A 14,275-nucleotide genomic window follows, 5' to 3' on the forward strand; every position below is an offset into this window, starting at 1 on the left:
ACATAATCAATGTTTGCTCTCAGCAGAAATAGAATGTGATATATTGTGCACAATGTTTTATTCTAGATTGTTGTTCTAAAGGAATTTCTGCTGGATTTTTAATGATGTTATTTGTTAGTGGTCCCTTGATACATGTCAAGAGAGTGGTTCCTATTTAAGAAACAGGAGGTTTAAAAATAGAAATGAAAATGTCCAAAGGGTTAATAAGTTAATTATTTAAGCGCATTAGATTAGAGAGGACCTAAAATCGAAGTTACACCTATTACTGAACCACCATTGAGCCATTGTGATATAACTGTTATACTCTGAATTTATAATACTGTCCAATTTCAGTAAAAGTCATAAATTTGCAGGCGGTGCTTCCAAACCATGCTATTAAATGGATTCAAATTTAACAACATAGTCAAAATAGGTTTGAAACCATTTCAGGCAGGAGAGAAACATTATAAGGAGATCTACACAAGGCTGTCTGCCACCAACTCTTTCTAGGAATAATACCTCACTGTGTCCACCTGTCTAAATGACCACTTCATATGAACCTGGGAGTGCCATTTGACCTTACACATATAAGAATTCATCCAGTAATATTTATAGATGTTGAGTACATTGTTTAAAAATATAAAAATTTTGGTATAGAAATGTTAGAAAACAGCCTTTTCCCTCTGTCCAGTGGAAATGGGGATTGGGGGGTGCTGAACCAGTGGTGATGGACTCACAGTCCCATTCTTTTGCTGTTCCCTGTTTGCTTCTGGCAGGATAACAACAGGGAGCCTGGTTAATGTACACAAGTTGAGGCTTTATGATATTCATAGGATTCCAATATACTATTTTAACCACTTGCTGGGAAAGATGGTCTACCCAGTTAAAACCTCGTTACAGAAGAGACCTGAAAAAGTATACACTAAAATTGCTAATGTGAGTCTAGGAATAAGGTAACCTGCTGCCTCCCCAGGCTCAACTATTCAATCATTGCTCATTCTCCCCTCGATTTCTCCCTGGCCTGGTCAGCCTCAAGGCCACATGGTTTAAGGGCAACAAAGAGCTGTATCAGCATTTCCCATATGGTAGCTGTAACTCACCAGAAGAGCAGGAGCAAGCCACTCGGTCCCTCAAGCCTGCTCTGCCATTCAATAAGATCATGGCTGAGGCTCAGCTCTCAAAACCAAATGAACTTCCCATTAGCATTGTTGGGCAACCAATTGACACTTCCCATTGATCAGTGGCCCAATAATTAGATCCATGCCAAGGCAACGATTGCTTGAAATAGCGTTCTCGTTACAACATTTCTTCATCTAACTGGTCAATAAAAATGATCACCGTAACTTGACATTTAAATATTATTTTGTTATTCATCGTACATCCAAAGAAATACAATATAGCAAAGAGGAGGCCTTTCCCCTGAGAGCTGGAAGGAATAACAATTTCTCCTGTGGGTGCTTTTCATACTAGTCTTATCTAAAATAGGTTTTCAATAGGCATGAACCCTATAGCAAAAATTAACCAGTATTTCAACATTAGTTTGTATTATATCAGCTTTTTCACTCAGGGATCAAATGTATATGTATAAACAGAACTATTTTGCTGTAGTCAGTGATGTTCTTTAAGTTAACGGAGCATAGTACAGGGTACTTCAATCCAGGTTTGACTTAAGTTATACCCGTCCTCGGGGTGTTTGATAATAGGTGCCAAAAATGGAAAAGTATTTCAATCATGCCTTTGTTATCTCCCAGCTTGATTAACATGACAATAAAAAGTGGTTCTAGTTTAGGGCGGCACAGTAGGATAGTGGTTAGCACTGCTGCTTCACAGCTCCAGGGACCTGGATGCGATTCCGGGCTTGGGTCACTGTCTGTGTGGAGTTTGCACATTCTCCTCATGTCTGCGTGGGTTTCCTCCAGGTGCTCCGGTTTCCTCCTACAGTCCAAAGATGTGCGGGTTAGGTTGTTTGGCCATGCTAAAATTGCCCCTTGGTGTTTTGAGATGTATAGGGTAGAGGGATTAGCGGGTAAATATGTAGGGATATGGGAGTAGGGAATAGGTGGGATTTTGGTTGGTGCAGACTTGATGGGCCAAATTGCCTCTTTCTGCACTATAGGGTTTCTATGATTCTATGAGATTATTTGTAACCAACTAAAGCTGTATTATTTATTTGAGGCAAGCAGATAGTCCTTTTCTCTCAAATTGTTTTTAAATGGAATTCACATTCCGCTATTTTATAGAGCCATGATGCAATTGAATTTTTTAAACTACAATCCATTGGGGGATACCAGGGGTCAGATTTTATTTGATTGTAGTCGTTGATTTGTGAGCACACGTTATCACTGTGGATTGGGTTAGCAAACTATAACCAGTGGAGTGCCACAAGGATCAGTGCTGGGGCCTCAACTACTTATAATCCATATCAATGGCTTGGATAAAGGGATCAAAGATGATTGTTAAATTTGCTGATGACTCAAATGTAAATAAGAAAATGAGGAGTCCACAGAGGGTTTTAAATATGTTGAGTTGGTGGGCACAAATTTGGCAGTCAGAGCATAATATGGGAAAGTACGAACTTGTCCATTTTGGAAGGAAGCAGATAAAAGCAGTGTGTTATTTGAATGGAGAGACACTGCAGAACTCTGAGGTACAGAAGGATCTGGGTGTTCTGGTGCATGAATCACAGAAGTTAGTTTGCAGATACAGCACATGATTAGGAAACCAGATGGAATGGTGTTGTTTATCACAAGGGGAATGGAATATAAAAGTAGGGACATTCTACCACAGCTGTACAAGGTGTTGGTGATACCACATCTGGAATACTGTATACAGTTTTGTCCTCTTTACTTAAAAAGGCATATAATTCGATTAGAAGCAGTTCAGAGAAGGTTTGCTTGACTAACTCTTGTCATGCAGGTATTATTTTATGAGGAAAACTTAATCAGTTTGGGCTTATATTTATTGGCGTGCAGAAGAATGAGAAGTAATGTTATTGAAACATATAAGATCTTCAGGGAAATGATAGTGTGGATGTTGAGAGGATTCTTTCCCTTTTGGAGGAGACAAGACCAGAGACACAGTTTAAAAATAAAGGATCTTGCATTAAAGACCAAGAGGAGAGATTTGTTCTCTCAGAAGGTTTCAAGATTTTGGAATGTTCTTCCCAGAAATTGACGGAGGTAAAATCATTGAATATTTTTTAAGGCTGATTCTTGACTGACCAAAGAGGTGGCACAGTGTTTAGCACTGCCGCCTCACAGTGCCAGGGACCCAGGTTCAATTCCGGCCTTAGGTCACTGTCTGTGTGGAGTTTACACGTTCTCCCCTTGTCTGCGTGGGATTCTTCCAGGTGCTCTGGTTTCCTCCCACATTCCACAGATGTGTGGTTTATGTGGGTTGGCCGTGTCAAATTGAACCTAATGACAGGGAATTAGCCTGGTAAATATGTGGGAATAGAATCTGGGTGGGATTATGGTAGGTGCAGACTTGATTGGCCAAATGACCTCCTTCTGCACTGTAGGGATTCTATGATTCGAGAAAGGGTGGTCAGGAGAGGGGAATTGAGACTGCAATCAAATCAGCCATGATCTTATCAAATAGTGAAGCAGCCTTAAGGACTTATCTATTCCTGCTCCTAATTCATCTATTTGTTTGATGTTTGTGGCTGTTTACTAATAATGATTAATTATTATTAATCACAAATAGCAGTGGCAAGGAAAACAGTGTTTTCCTTTCAGTGGTTGATGGTGCTTTTAGAGGTGAGAACATGGAATCCATGTGAGAGAGTCAAAGTTTCCAGAGGGAGTCTCCCACCCAGAAATTGAAAATGACTGCTTTGTAATTTATTACACGATGCAGGAGATAAACCAGCGTCCATGGAATAAGATAGAGATTGGTTAAGCTGCATATTTTATTGAAATAATGTCACACACAATAGCCTAGATTCTTGTAAAAAGATATGTAACAACAAATTATTTGAAATTCACTTCCACTTGTATAATATATAATAAAGAGATAGTGTATTCCACTGACACTGTTTTAGCTTGGCTGTGGTTGCCTTGACTGACAAGTTTAATTTAGATGGAATTACCTGTGTTGCAGACTTCCATTTTACTACGCTTAATGAATATTTGATGATTAGACATTAAAAGTGCATTGATGAAACTCCTTATCTGATTGGCAATGAGTTGTGAATGTATGATGAAACCATGTTTGTTCTGAGTAAATCTGGCTGGTGGCATGTATGGTAAGTTAACAGAGCTGTGATATCTTTCAAGATTTTGTCAATTTTTAAATAATTTTCATTTATTCCAGTATAATCTATACTGGGATTTGACTTAAGCAACTCGTATATCCCGAGGCTTGCTGGTCTACCCATATAAATACTGTGCTTACAAGAAAAGATCAGAGGCTGGGATTTCTACAACAATAAACACACATCCTGATTCTTGAAAGCCTGACGACCATTAATAAGGAACAAGTTAGGAGTGTGATGGAATATTCTCCACGTGCCTTGATGTGTCCAGCTCTAACTACACTCAAGAAGCTAACACCATTCAGGACAAAGCAGGCTCTGAACAGCACCCACCAGCTTAAGCGTGCACTTACACGTTGCAAGGTTCCTTGGACATTATCTTCTAAACTGTGGCATCTAAACTTGCTGGAAAAGCAAGAGCATGGAAGCACCACCCAAGATCCCTGTCCAGTCACACATGATCTTGACTTGGAACTACATTACCAAGAAAGTGGCTCACTGTCACCTTCTGAAGAGAATTTAGGAATGGCCGATTGCTAATTTTACCAGTTATGCCCAAATCCATTAATGTATTTTAAAAAGGCAGTGCAAGATAGCATCTAAAATTTAATACTGTGTTTCATCATTGCATTGCCACTTGTGTTGTTTCCTATAAAAGAGACTTTAGTTATCCCTATGTAAAGCAAAGTGTAATTAAAATAAATTTTACTTCCCATATGGTCTATCTGGTAAGGCTTAGTGTGTCTCTATGTAGTTCATAGGTTCTGCTCCATTCTGTGCAGTTTTAGCTGATGTTAGGAGGTGTCTGGGACAACCCCTTACAAGTATGCAGAGCACAGTGAAAATCAGCCAGGTCCTATTTGTGTTTGCGTTTCAATTTGTGAGTGTGTCAGTGTGAGTGAGAGCTATATGTATGAATTATAAACTAACCTGAATCAACTTTCAGGAGAAAAAAGGAGAACGAGAAGAAAAAATAGAATAATTTTCTGCACTGCGGTTTGTTCCCTTTTCAGAATATGTGTACATAGCAACAAAAAGCAAAACCAGTGAGGATATTGTTCAATCCGCAAGATATCCAGCAGCCTACTCTCCAGACGTCTTCCAGCAATCAGAGTCAGAGTACTGGCCTTCCCCAGCTTCACCCAAAGGTAGGCAAATAAACTGATGCTGATGTTCTTTTGATAGCTCGTACTTTATAATAATGCTTGGAAAAAACCTAAGGCTCTGAAATGTGTCAACAGAATTCAGCACCATAAATGGAGAGGTGGGTTGGAAGCGGAGGGGTGGGGGGGATTGCGAAGGGGAGAAATTAAAGCTCTTTCTGGATCATGACTCAGAATAAAGAATGATACTTAACAGCCGTAAACGATTACGAGTCATCAATGAGAATGCGATTTCACTAAACTCATTCATTCTTCTGCACCCCAGCAACTGTGGTGTGGGTAACAAGATTGTATAAAACAAAATACGTTTTCAAAATAGTAGCCAACACAAATTAAATCACTTAAACCAAGATCTGCTCCAAGAGTAAACTCAACAGTTATACACTCAGTTTCAGCACTCTAGAATTTGTTTCGGCATTGCAATTCTCCCATACTAATGAAGTATGTGCGAAAATCTACACCTTTTTCAATATTAATGAAATAAGCTGTCAGAGTTTCCTGGCTTATTTAAATAGAAATATGAATTGAGCAAAACTGAAGCTATCTATTACAACCCCAGTGATTGCTAATGAGCACTACACTGAACCACTAGGGCAGCTTGGTGTTGGCATTACTCTGCTTGTGAACTTGTTTCAATGCACAAGGAGCAATGTAATGTCAAGAGGAGATGATAATGAAATTCTATGCTCTGTTCTAGCCCTCAAAAGGAGTTAGAAATGCTGACAAACATATTTTTTTAAAAGTTCAACTGAGATGATTAAATTTCACTGATGAGGAAGGAGTAAAGCTTTCCACCGGTGTGGTCATACGTTGAGATGTCAAGAATCTGTGAAGCATCTCATGAGGCTCTCTTATTACATAAATGATTTTTTGGAATTAAACATACAAAATAACTGAAACATAGGTATCTCTAACAGTTAATGGCAACCAGGACTACTTCCCCTGTAAGTTATGACTGTTTTGTACATTTTAGGGGATTTAGCATTGTAGAATATTACATGAAACAAACTGTAAATCTCACAGGATATAATCAATAATAGATTGGTACAAAGTATCTTTTATCTTAAGGCCAGAACTGGCTTATAATTAGGCAATTGGCTATATTTTTTGTTACAGTCCCCGTAATGATCAATAACTTTTCAAAAAGAGATAAATTTCTCAGTAACTGATGAAAAGAACCAGAGGACAAGATTTCATATCATAACAGTTTTACGCTAACAAACTATAATCAACTCCGCTAAATATTGCTTAGCAGGCAATGAATGCACCAATTTAAAGTAAAGGTGTTTCCTCACGAGTGAGCATGCAACCCAAATGTCCCTTAAGAAACATTTCTATTTTACATCACACTACTGATAGCTATTACACAATGCAAGACTAAATCCCAAATTAATTGCAGTTTTCCAGCAGGCTTACCTCCCTGCCAGGTTGAATCCTCAGATGTCCTGCAAAAATACCGCCATTCAGTCTGACCGTTCCAGAACCAGCTTCCACTTGCTGAACTGTCAATTCTATTTAACTGATGATTTGTATTTTGTTGCTGTTAGTGTTTAAATGAATTGTATTATAGTGTAATATCTGATGCTGTGGTGTTAGCTTCTTGGCCAGGTCATTATTGTCAAATGAGAATTGGTCCTCATTGACCCAGTTGGCTAAATAAAGTTTAAATCAAATAAATTTATAAATCAGCAAGTCTCAGTTTGGGCACTTCTTGTTCCTTAGCTCTCCAAAATGTCACCAGTCCCATCTTTTTTTCAAACAGAAAATCAACTTTTACAAGCATTCTACTGAGTTATTGGCAGAAAAAACATTTCACCCAGATTTTCATGCCTTTGTCAGAATGGAACCTGGCTGGCTCCAATTTGAGAGTAAGGTTGCCCATACCCCCACAATATTTGTGGAGTCACGCTACCTTCTCAGTGACTTGTGGTTCACAGGCCCTCAGGGGATTCATGAACCATCACCTGGATTCTGGAACCTTTTTGAAGGTAAGGTCCAAAGGCCTTACTAGTCTTCTTTATACCCTCCTCCCTGCCAACCCATGCCTCCCCGCCCATTGGCATAGAGGTGTCACGTGAAGTGGACAGTGGTGTGAAGTATAAGGACCTAAAATATAAGCAAACAATTGAGGTGAAATGCCAGAGAATCAAAGCAGACCTTTTAAACAGACTGCTTTGACACTTGACTGCCCTGTGGCTGACTCTGATTTGTTTCCGGGGTCATGGGTAATACTCTGTTCCCACCGCCACATCCCACCCAGGAGTGAAAATTGGGTTTGATTAAGCAGTTTTTGTTGGGGTTGGTTACTTAAGAAATTCCCAACTTCAGCAATATGGGGGTGCAGATTCTCTGGTGCCACTAGATGCAATCGCAAATCACGATAAACCAGAGAATTGGGAGTCAGCGGAAAAGCGGCTTTTATGCTGGATGGCAAACCCGCTGTGACCCTTCCAGGAAGTGCTGCCAGCCTCGATTTGATTCCTACCCATTACTGGCGGGAAACCGATGCATATTCAAAATCAAACATTTAAATACAATTAATGGGCTTTGCGGCCTGAGTCCACCTCTGAAGTGGGATCAGCAGCAGGTGTGCTTTGGTACAGGCTCTCACAAGCAAGGAGCTAGTGTGTTGGACCCCAAGAGTTGAGGAAGCACTACCAACACCTCAGCAATGAGAGCCGCCCCCCACCAACTTGCATCATTGAAACCCTTTCCATTGCACTTGAAGCCTTTGATCTGTAACAAGTTCAATGTGCAGTGTCTTGTAAAAGATTCATCTGCCACCTCAGTGGATTTCTATCATCCTCTAGCCATCTGTGTTTATTTTGATTTCCCTTCACAGTTTAATGCACCTCAAGTACCCCATTGATCCTGACCACAATGTAGACATTGCAGCCTAATCCTAATTAACAGCCTGTGGCTTCACTTCCAAACCATTTCAACATTTATTCTTTGTGGGAGGAGTGGTTCGTCTCTGAGCGTGGCAAATGGGTTACCATTTAAAATTGGTGGCCTGGTCCTGGAAGAGCGGGGCTGGCCAGTGGGTTGTCTGCTGTGAATAAATTAGCATCTATGCTAACGCCAGCGGGAAACCTTCCAGGTTCCTTGCTGGTATGTGCACGTAGGCTGTGATTTTCCCAAATTGGGAGTATGACTTGAAGATGAAAATCCAGCCCCATATCTCTGTGTCCATCTTTGAAAAGCAGGTGTCCCTTTTTCTGTGTTAAGATGTGAAAACTGTTGCTTGGTCTTCAATGGGTTTTGGTTTGGGTTTCTTTCTCCCATCATATTCAGATCATGTGGTTTAATATGGGGTTTAATATGTTTATCATCTCCCTATCCAGATGTTGTACCTTAAGTTCAAAGAGACATTTTAAAACATAACCTCCTGTAAAGACCCCTGTTCATTTCAGATTCTTGTTTCAAGTTTTTTGAATTGTTATATTTTTGTGAGTGTACTTTCTCTGCTCTTGAACAAATGTTTCATAATTAGTATCCTGCTGAGATCTTAAATCGTCTTTTATTGTATAATGTTCCACTTTTTTTGCATAGTGTGTACATTGAGGGCTAGCTGACTCCCATAGGTTCTATTTTCATCTTTGCGTAACAAACACTTATAGCAGAGCAGAATAACACAGGCACAATTAATCATTATTAATCTGTGGCTTGTGCTACAGAGTGATTCTGAATTATAGCAGATTAACTGTGTAATTCACAGGAGAATATCTGAGCCAAAGTTAAATGCAAATATCATTTAGAAACAATAGACTCTTTGTAGCATCGATGTGCAGTGATAAATACACTTTCGAGTAAATCACAGCAGTTGTCAGAGGGTAAAGCTAAGGTCATGTCACACCAAGCAGAACCATATCACAAAGAGTTCAAACATATGGGGGCCATTGATATCTGACAATGGGCACAGTTCCAGTAACCGTAAAAAACGATTGATAGAGCTTAAGTTGTTCTCCTTGGAGCAGGGAACTTTGAAGTGAGATAGGGTGCAGTATTTACAATTAAATAGGGGTTTACATAGTATTTACAATTACATAAGAGTTTAGTAATCATGCCTATTAATGAGTCACACAGAAGCGATATGGGGAACAGATTGATTGTGAGCGTGTAACTGAATTGTGGAAAAAATTGCCTTTTTTTGTTGACAGGGCATCCTGAATAAAAGGGGTTAGTTGCCATCCATGTTTTGGTAATAATTTAAATAGGAATTGGATGACTATTTACAAGAAAAAAGGATTAGCGTTGTGATGGAGTTGCGGAAGAAAGAATACGTGAGAAGAAAAGAGTGAAAGGAGTGTTGTGCTAAATGGGCCAACAAAGCACTGTTCATGACCTTATTTCATTTCCCTCCCAGTCTGTTGATTAGAAAAGGCTGTTTTAATATAAGTGCTTTGTTTTTCAGCATCTAGATCAAGTCGAAGATCTTCATCTGGTGCGGAGGATGATAGCCAAAATATTTGGGACCAGGGTATTCAGAGGGTATGAACTTTTATCTCCACTGTACAGTTTCTGCTTATGCTTATCCAAATGCAAAAGATGATATGGGCATTAAGAAGGATAGAGTTTCCCTTATCCATTGATATTGATGTACATCAAGGACAAATCCATTTACATACTAAAGTATCTTAAATTACTAATGTCATGTGCAAAGAAGATCCCAAAAGCCCCAAATGTAGTTTCCAATGAATATTGTTCGACGCAAACTCAACCAAGGTCCAGAATTAAAATAGTGAATTGAAAGATGTCTTGCAAAGGTCTATTCCGAAAACTTTCACTATCAACCAAAACTGCATCTTACACAATGAGTGGGATTTTCTGGTCACACCCTCCTATCCGAGAGGTTAAAGGACTGCTAAATTATCTGTACCATCCCCTCCGCCACCCCACCACCCCCCCGCGACATTTCCTGCAGTAGATGGGACCAGAAAATTTAAGACAGTGTGTGTATATATATATATATATATGTACAAATAAATGAACATGAATCAGTAACACAAGCGGAAATTCAGCAAAAATACCCATTATGAAGGAAAATTGGAAAATGTACGGAAAATTCAAATCCTATTATTTATGAAACAACCTTGCTCCTGCTTCTTCAAACACATCTTTTCCTCCCCGATCTTCTGAAGACTATGGCCAGAATTTTCCAGCCATTCACACCCTACTGCCGCTACAAGCAAGAACAGAGAAATTGGCGCTCACCAAATCACCGTTCACTGCAGCAAGACTGACACAAATGACCAGAACTCATGCTGGGCTACAGTCCTCTGAATGTAACTCTAGTTTATTTTTTCTAAAAATTCCCAAACGCAAATAGTTTTTACTTTTAACAATGAACAAGTGAGAAGAAAGAGTGTTTGCTGTAGTGTACTCAGCTGAGGAAGAAAATGAAGTCTGAATTTTAAACCAACAGAAACCCAAAATACCCATGCATTTCTTCCAGCAACCAGTGATATCCTGTTTGTAATTCTATTGATAATGACAGTCTCTGCAGAATGCAAAATTGGTGCTTTTCAGAACATCATCATGCTGAGAGCAGAACAGACATTTCACCTTCAAAAGTAGCAATCTCCATCTGGTACAGACAGCACCTATTCAACATGCTCATATCCCTTTGAAAATCATACTTTTATTACTTGATAGCTGAAGTCAATTCCAATTTCACACAGTAAAGAAAGTGGTGAAATTCTGCATTTTTTAAAAATATGAATAACACAACGCAGCTGTCAACAGTACACCAAGTCGCTGAAATGACTGGGATACTGCCCCCAGTACCATCATAACTGGTAATTGTATGGGTGTTGTCCTAATACTGTAAAAAAAATCCTTGCCATCTCAACAGTATAATGCTGCTTCTTTCTAGCACAATGGCTTACGTCAAAGTGTCTGCCAGCAACCATCATTTGCAATTCTTCTGGATTCAGACTGCTACTGCCCTTACTACATCTTCGTTCTTCTCTGAATTCAGGGAGCTGCATTTATGAATAAAAAATACATTTCGACAGTATCATCCAATTAGGTCTGGAAGCTGCTGTTGTTTCTTTACATTGCAGAGGTAGATGCCCAGCAGGACTTCCAGCAAATCAAACGTATTAAAATTAGTGGCCACTGTGAATCAATCCTAATTCCGTCATGGTTAGATTTAAAATCTGTAGCCTGTTCAATTCAAGTTACATTGAACTGCAACTTTACCTCAAGGACTTTTCTCCTTTCAGCTTCTGGGGAATAGAGAAACTAAACCTATATTTACGTTATACACATTGTTTCCCAATGTTCATTATACTGATATATTTTTATCTGAGTATTGATATAAATATTATGTTGTGGCTTCCAACCTCAAATAAACTACTAGTGCAAGATGCAGTCAATGTTCACCAAGTCATATAATAGTATCACTACTGACTTCATTGATACTAATGAATATGCATTATTAGCATGCTCTTGTCATATTAATTGATCAGCACTGCTCACTGGTAGGTGTACATAATTGTGCCAATGAGATGATTAGATGATCAAAATTAAGGCTTCAATAAGTGTAAGGTTTTGAATCTATCACCTGTTCTAGATACAAAGCGGCATTAACCGACTGATTCTGAAGGAGGAGATGAAAGCCAGATCAGGGACTTATGATAATGACCCCTGGTCGTCACGCAGCTCCACAACAAGTAGGGAGTATCTTCAGAACATAGGCTACGATTCCCCAATGAATGGATGTAAGTAACTGAAAAGAAAAATGTCTACCTCTACGTTCTATAACCAAGCCTTAATATGTTCCTAAATAAAAGAGCTGATTTATTTTCCTGGTTGGATCACAATCCTGATGTCAGTCTCAATTCCAAGTCAGAATCCCACTGTAGTGGCTGGCAGCTCCAGCAGGAAAGCTGGGCACTGTTGGACTAAAACCTGGTGTTGTCAGACTTTTTACTGTGTTTACGCCAGTCCAACGCCAGCATTCCCACATCATGACTGCTGAGGCAGACAGGAGATCACGAGGGTACTCCAAGATGAAGAAAAATTAAATTTCAAACGTGACCACTGTTGTTTAGCAATCATTGTAGAGGGGGACTAACTCCACAGAAGATTTTGCAGCTAATGCTGTGACCACTGCATCCCAATGGGTCCAGTAGTGAGAGAGAGAGGATGTCAATTGTCTTTAGGGCTGGCACGAAGGCTGTGTAGAATTGAATTTGGGTTCTGGACTCAGTCAGGGCCTATCAATTGTCAGTAAAATCGCGGCCACACCCATCACCTTTTCTCCAATTATTCCTTAAATGGGCAAGGTGGCCTGGAGACAGGACTTCAGGTAGCCAGCCAGCTGCATTTTATTCCAACTTTGCTCCTCATTCTGCTTTCTAAACCGCCTCTACAGAAGCAGGAAAATTCACCCAATGAGTGGGCCGGAGATTCATATAGCAGCAACATGGTGGCACAGTGATTAGCACTGCGCTAGGAACCCAGGTTCGATTCTGGCTTTGGGTGATTGTTTGGAGTTTGCACATTCTCCCCATGCCTGCGTGGGTTTCCTCTGGGTGTTCCGGTGTCCTTCCACATTCCAAAGATGTGCAGATTAGGTGGATTAGTCATGGTAATTGCACAGGATTACCAGAATCAATACTGTTTAAAAGAGTTGGTATGGACTCGATGGGCCAAATGGCGTCATTCTGCATCATAGAGTATTCTATGGTTCTTAACAGTAATCCAGAGAATTGGCTCATGCTCATTGTGCCATTTAAAAATCTACAATTTCTAGCAATCTAGATTTTACTTCAAAAGCACTTTTTAATCAGAATTCAGCTCAAGGAACATCAATATTTTAAGGGATTCTGACACTGAAGTTAATAAAACTAATGAAATATCATCCAGTGATGTTTTCATCCTGTAGTCGCAGGGTTCAGTTGAGATGTATGACGCATTGTATGTTTTCAAAATCAGATTGGGGAATGTCCATCCACTAATGCATTAATAAACTTCACATTTTACATTCCTGCACCAGCATGCCAGCAAAGGGCCAGGTAAAATTCCTTGGATGAGCTTCCCATCGGGCTCCTGTCCATCCATCCTGACCTCTCTGCTACTTTACATAAATGCCAATTAATAACGGCTTAAGGGCTATTTTCCATCTTAATTTTCAAGCTGGCTGGAAGAGTGCAGGTGTGGGAGGAAACCCAGAAGATGACCCTGTTTCAGGACTAGGACAGGAAGGAGGGAATGGCAGGAGGGGTAGGTGTCACCTCCATCAACAGCTTCCTTCCAACTTTCAGTGCCTAGCTACCCACCACTCCCCCTCCAAAAAGATCTGCCCCCTCCCCCACCCCTGCCACCATCCTGATCTTTCCAGCAACCCTTGGTTACAGGGGGAAGTATTGTACAGGATTCTGACTCCTGGTTGCTCTTAGTGGCCCCTGCTGGAAGGATACATTGGACAATGAGGGAATCAGGCTTCCTCATATTCAACACTCACTATGATTAATGGTCAGTTGGCAAAGGACCACAGGGTGACTGGAGCTTGTGAAACCAATCTCCTGCAAAGAATCAATGTCTTGAAGAGGGGGAGGAAAGAAGACATAAAAGTAAAATTATTTGGAAATCTATACCGACTGTTCTTTAACACAGCACAGCTCTGAAATTGGGAATATCACATGAGGACTTAAAAAGGGATTCTGCATCACGTGAGTGATTTTTGAATTGCACTGCTAAATTATGTCAGATATCTTAAGCAATTCTGTAGCTCAGAAATGTTTATAGTTCTACTTTGTCTAGTTTATTAGAGGTCATTGCAGCTGATTACAGTTGGTCTTTCACCTCTGTATGGACACGCAAAAGGCATGAATACAGGGTTTATTCAGTCAGAACAGAAGATCCTAAT

At 39.9% G+C, this 14,275-nt stretch overlaps 1 protein-coding gene across 1 annotated transcript in view; it reads left to right on the forward strand.

Moving 5' to 3' along the window:
• ablim3 (actin binding LIM protein family, member 3) overlaps nt 1-14,275 on the forward strand; it is a 294,982-nt gene that overhangs the window by 261,129 nt on the left and 19,578 nt on the right. Inside the window, exons 15-17 of the mRNA XM_080201652.1 lie at nt 5,263-5,382; nt 9,812-9,888; nt 11,975-12,122. Of these exons, the coding sequence (XP_080057778.1) occupies nt 5,263-5,382; nt 9,812-9,888; nt 11,975-12,122 (345 nt within the window). The remainder of the gene's footprint in view (nt 1-5,262; nt 5,383-9,811; nt 9,889-11,974; nt 12,123-14,275) is intronic.

The sequence above is a fragment of the Carcharhinus amblyrhynchos genome, chromosome 13, assembly GCF_965287045.1.
Source record: "Carcharhinus amblyrhynchos chromosome 13, sCarAmb.v2.hapA, whole genome shotgun sequence".
NCBI classification, from domain to species: Eukaryota; Metazoa; Chordata; class Chondrichthyes; order Carcharhiniformes; family Carcharhinidae; genus Carcharhinus; species Carcharhinus amblyrhynchos.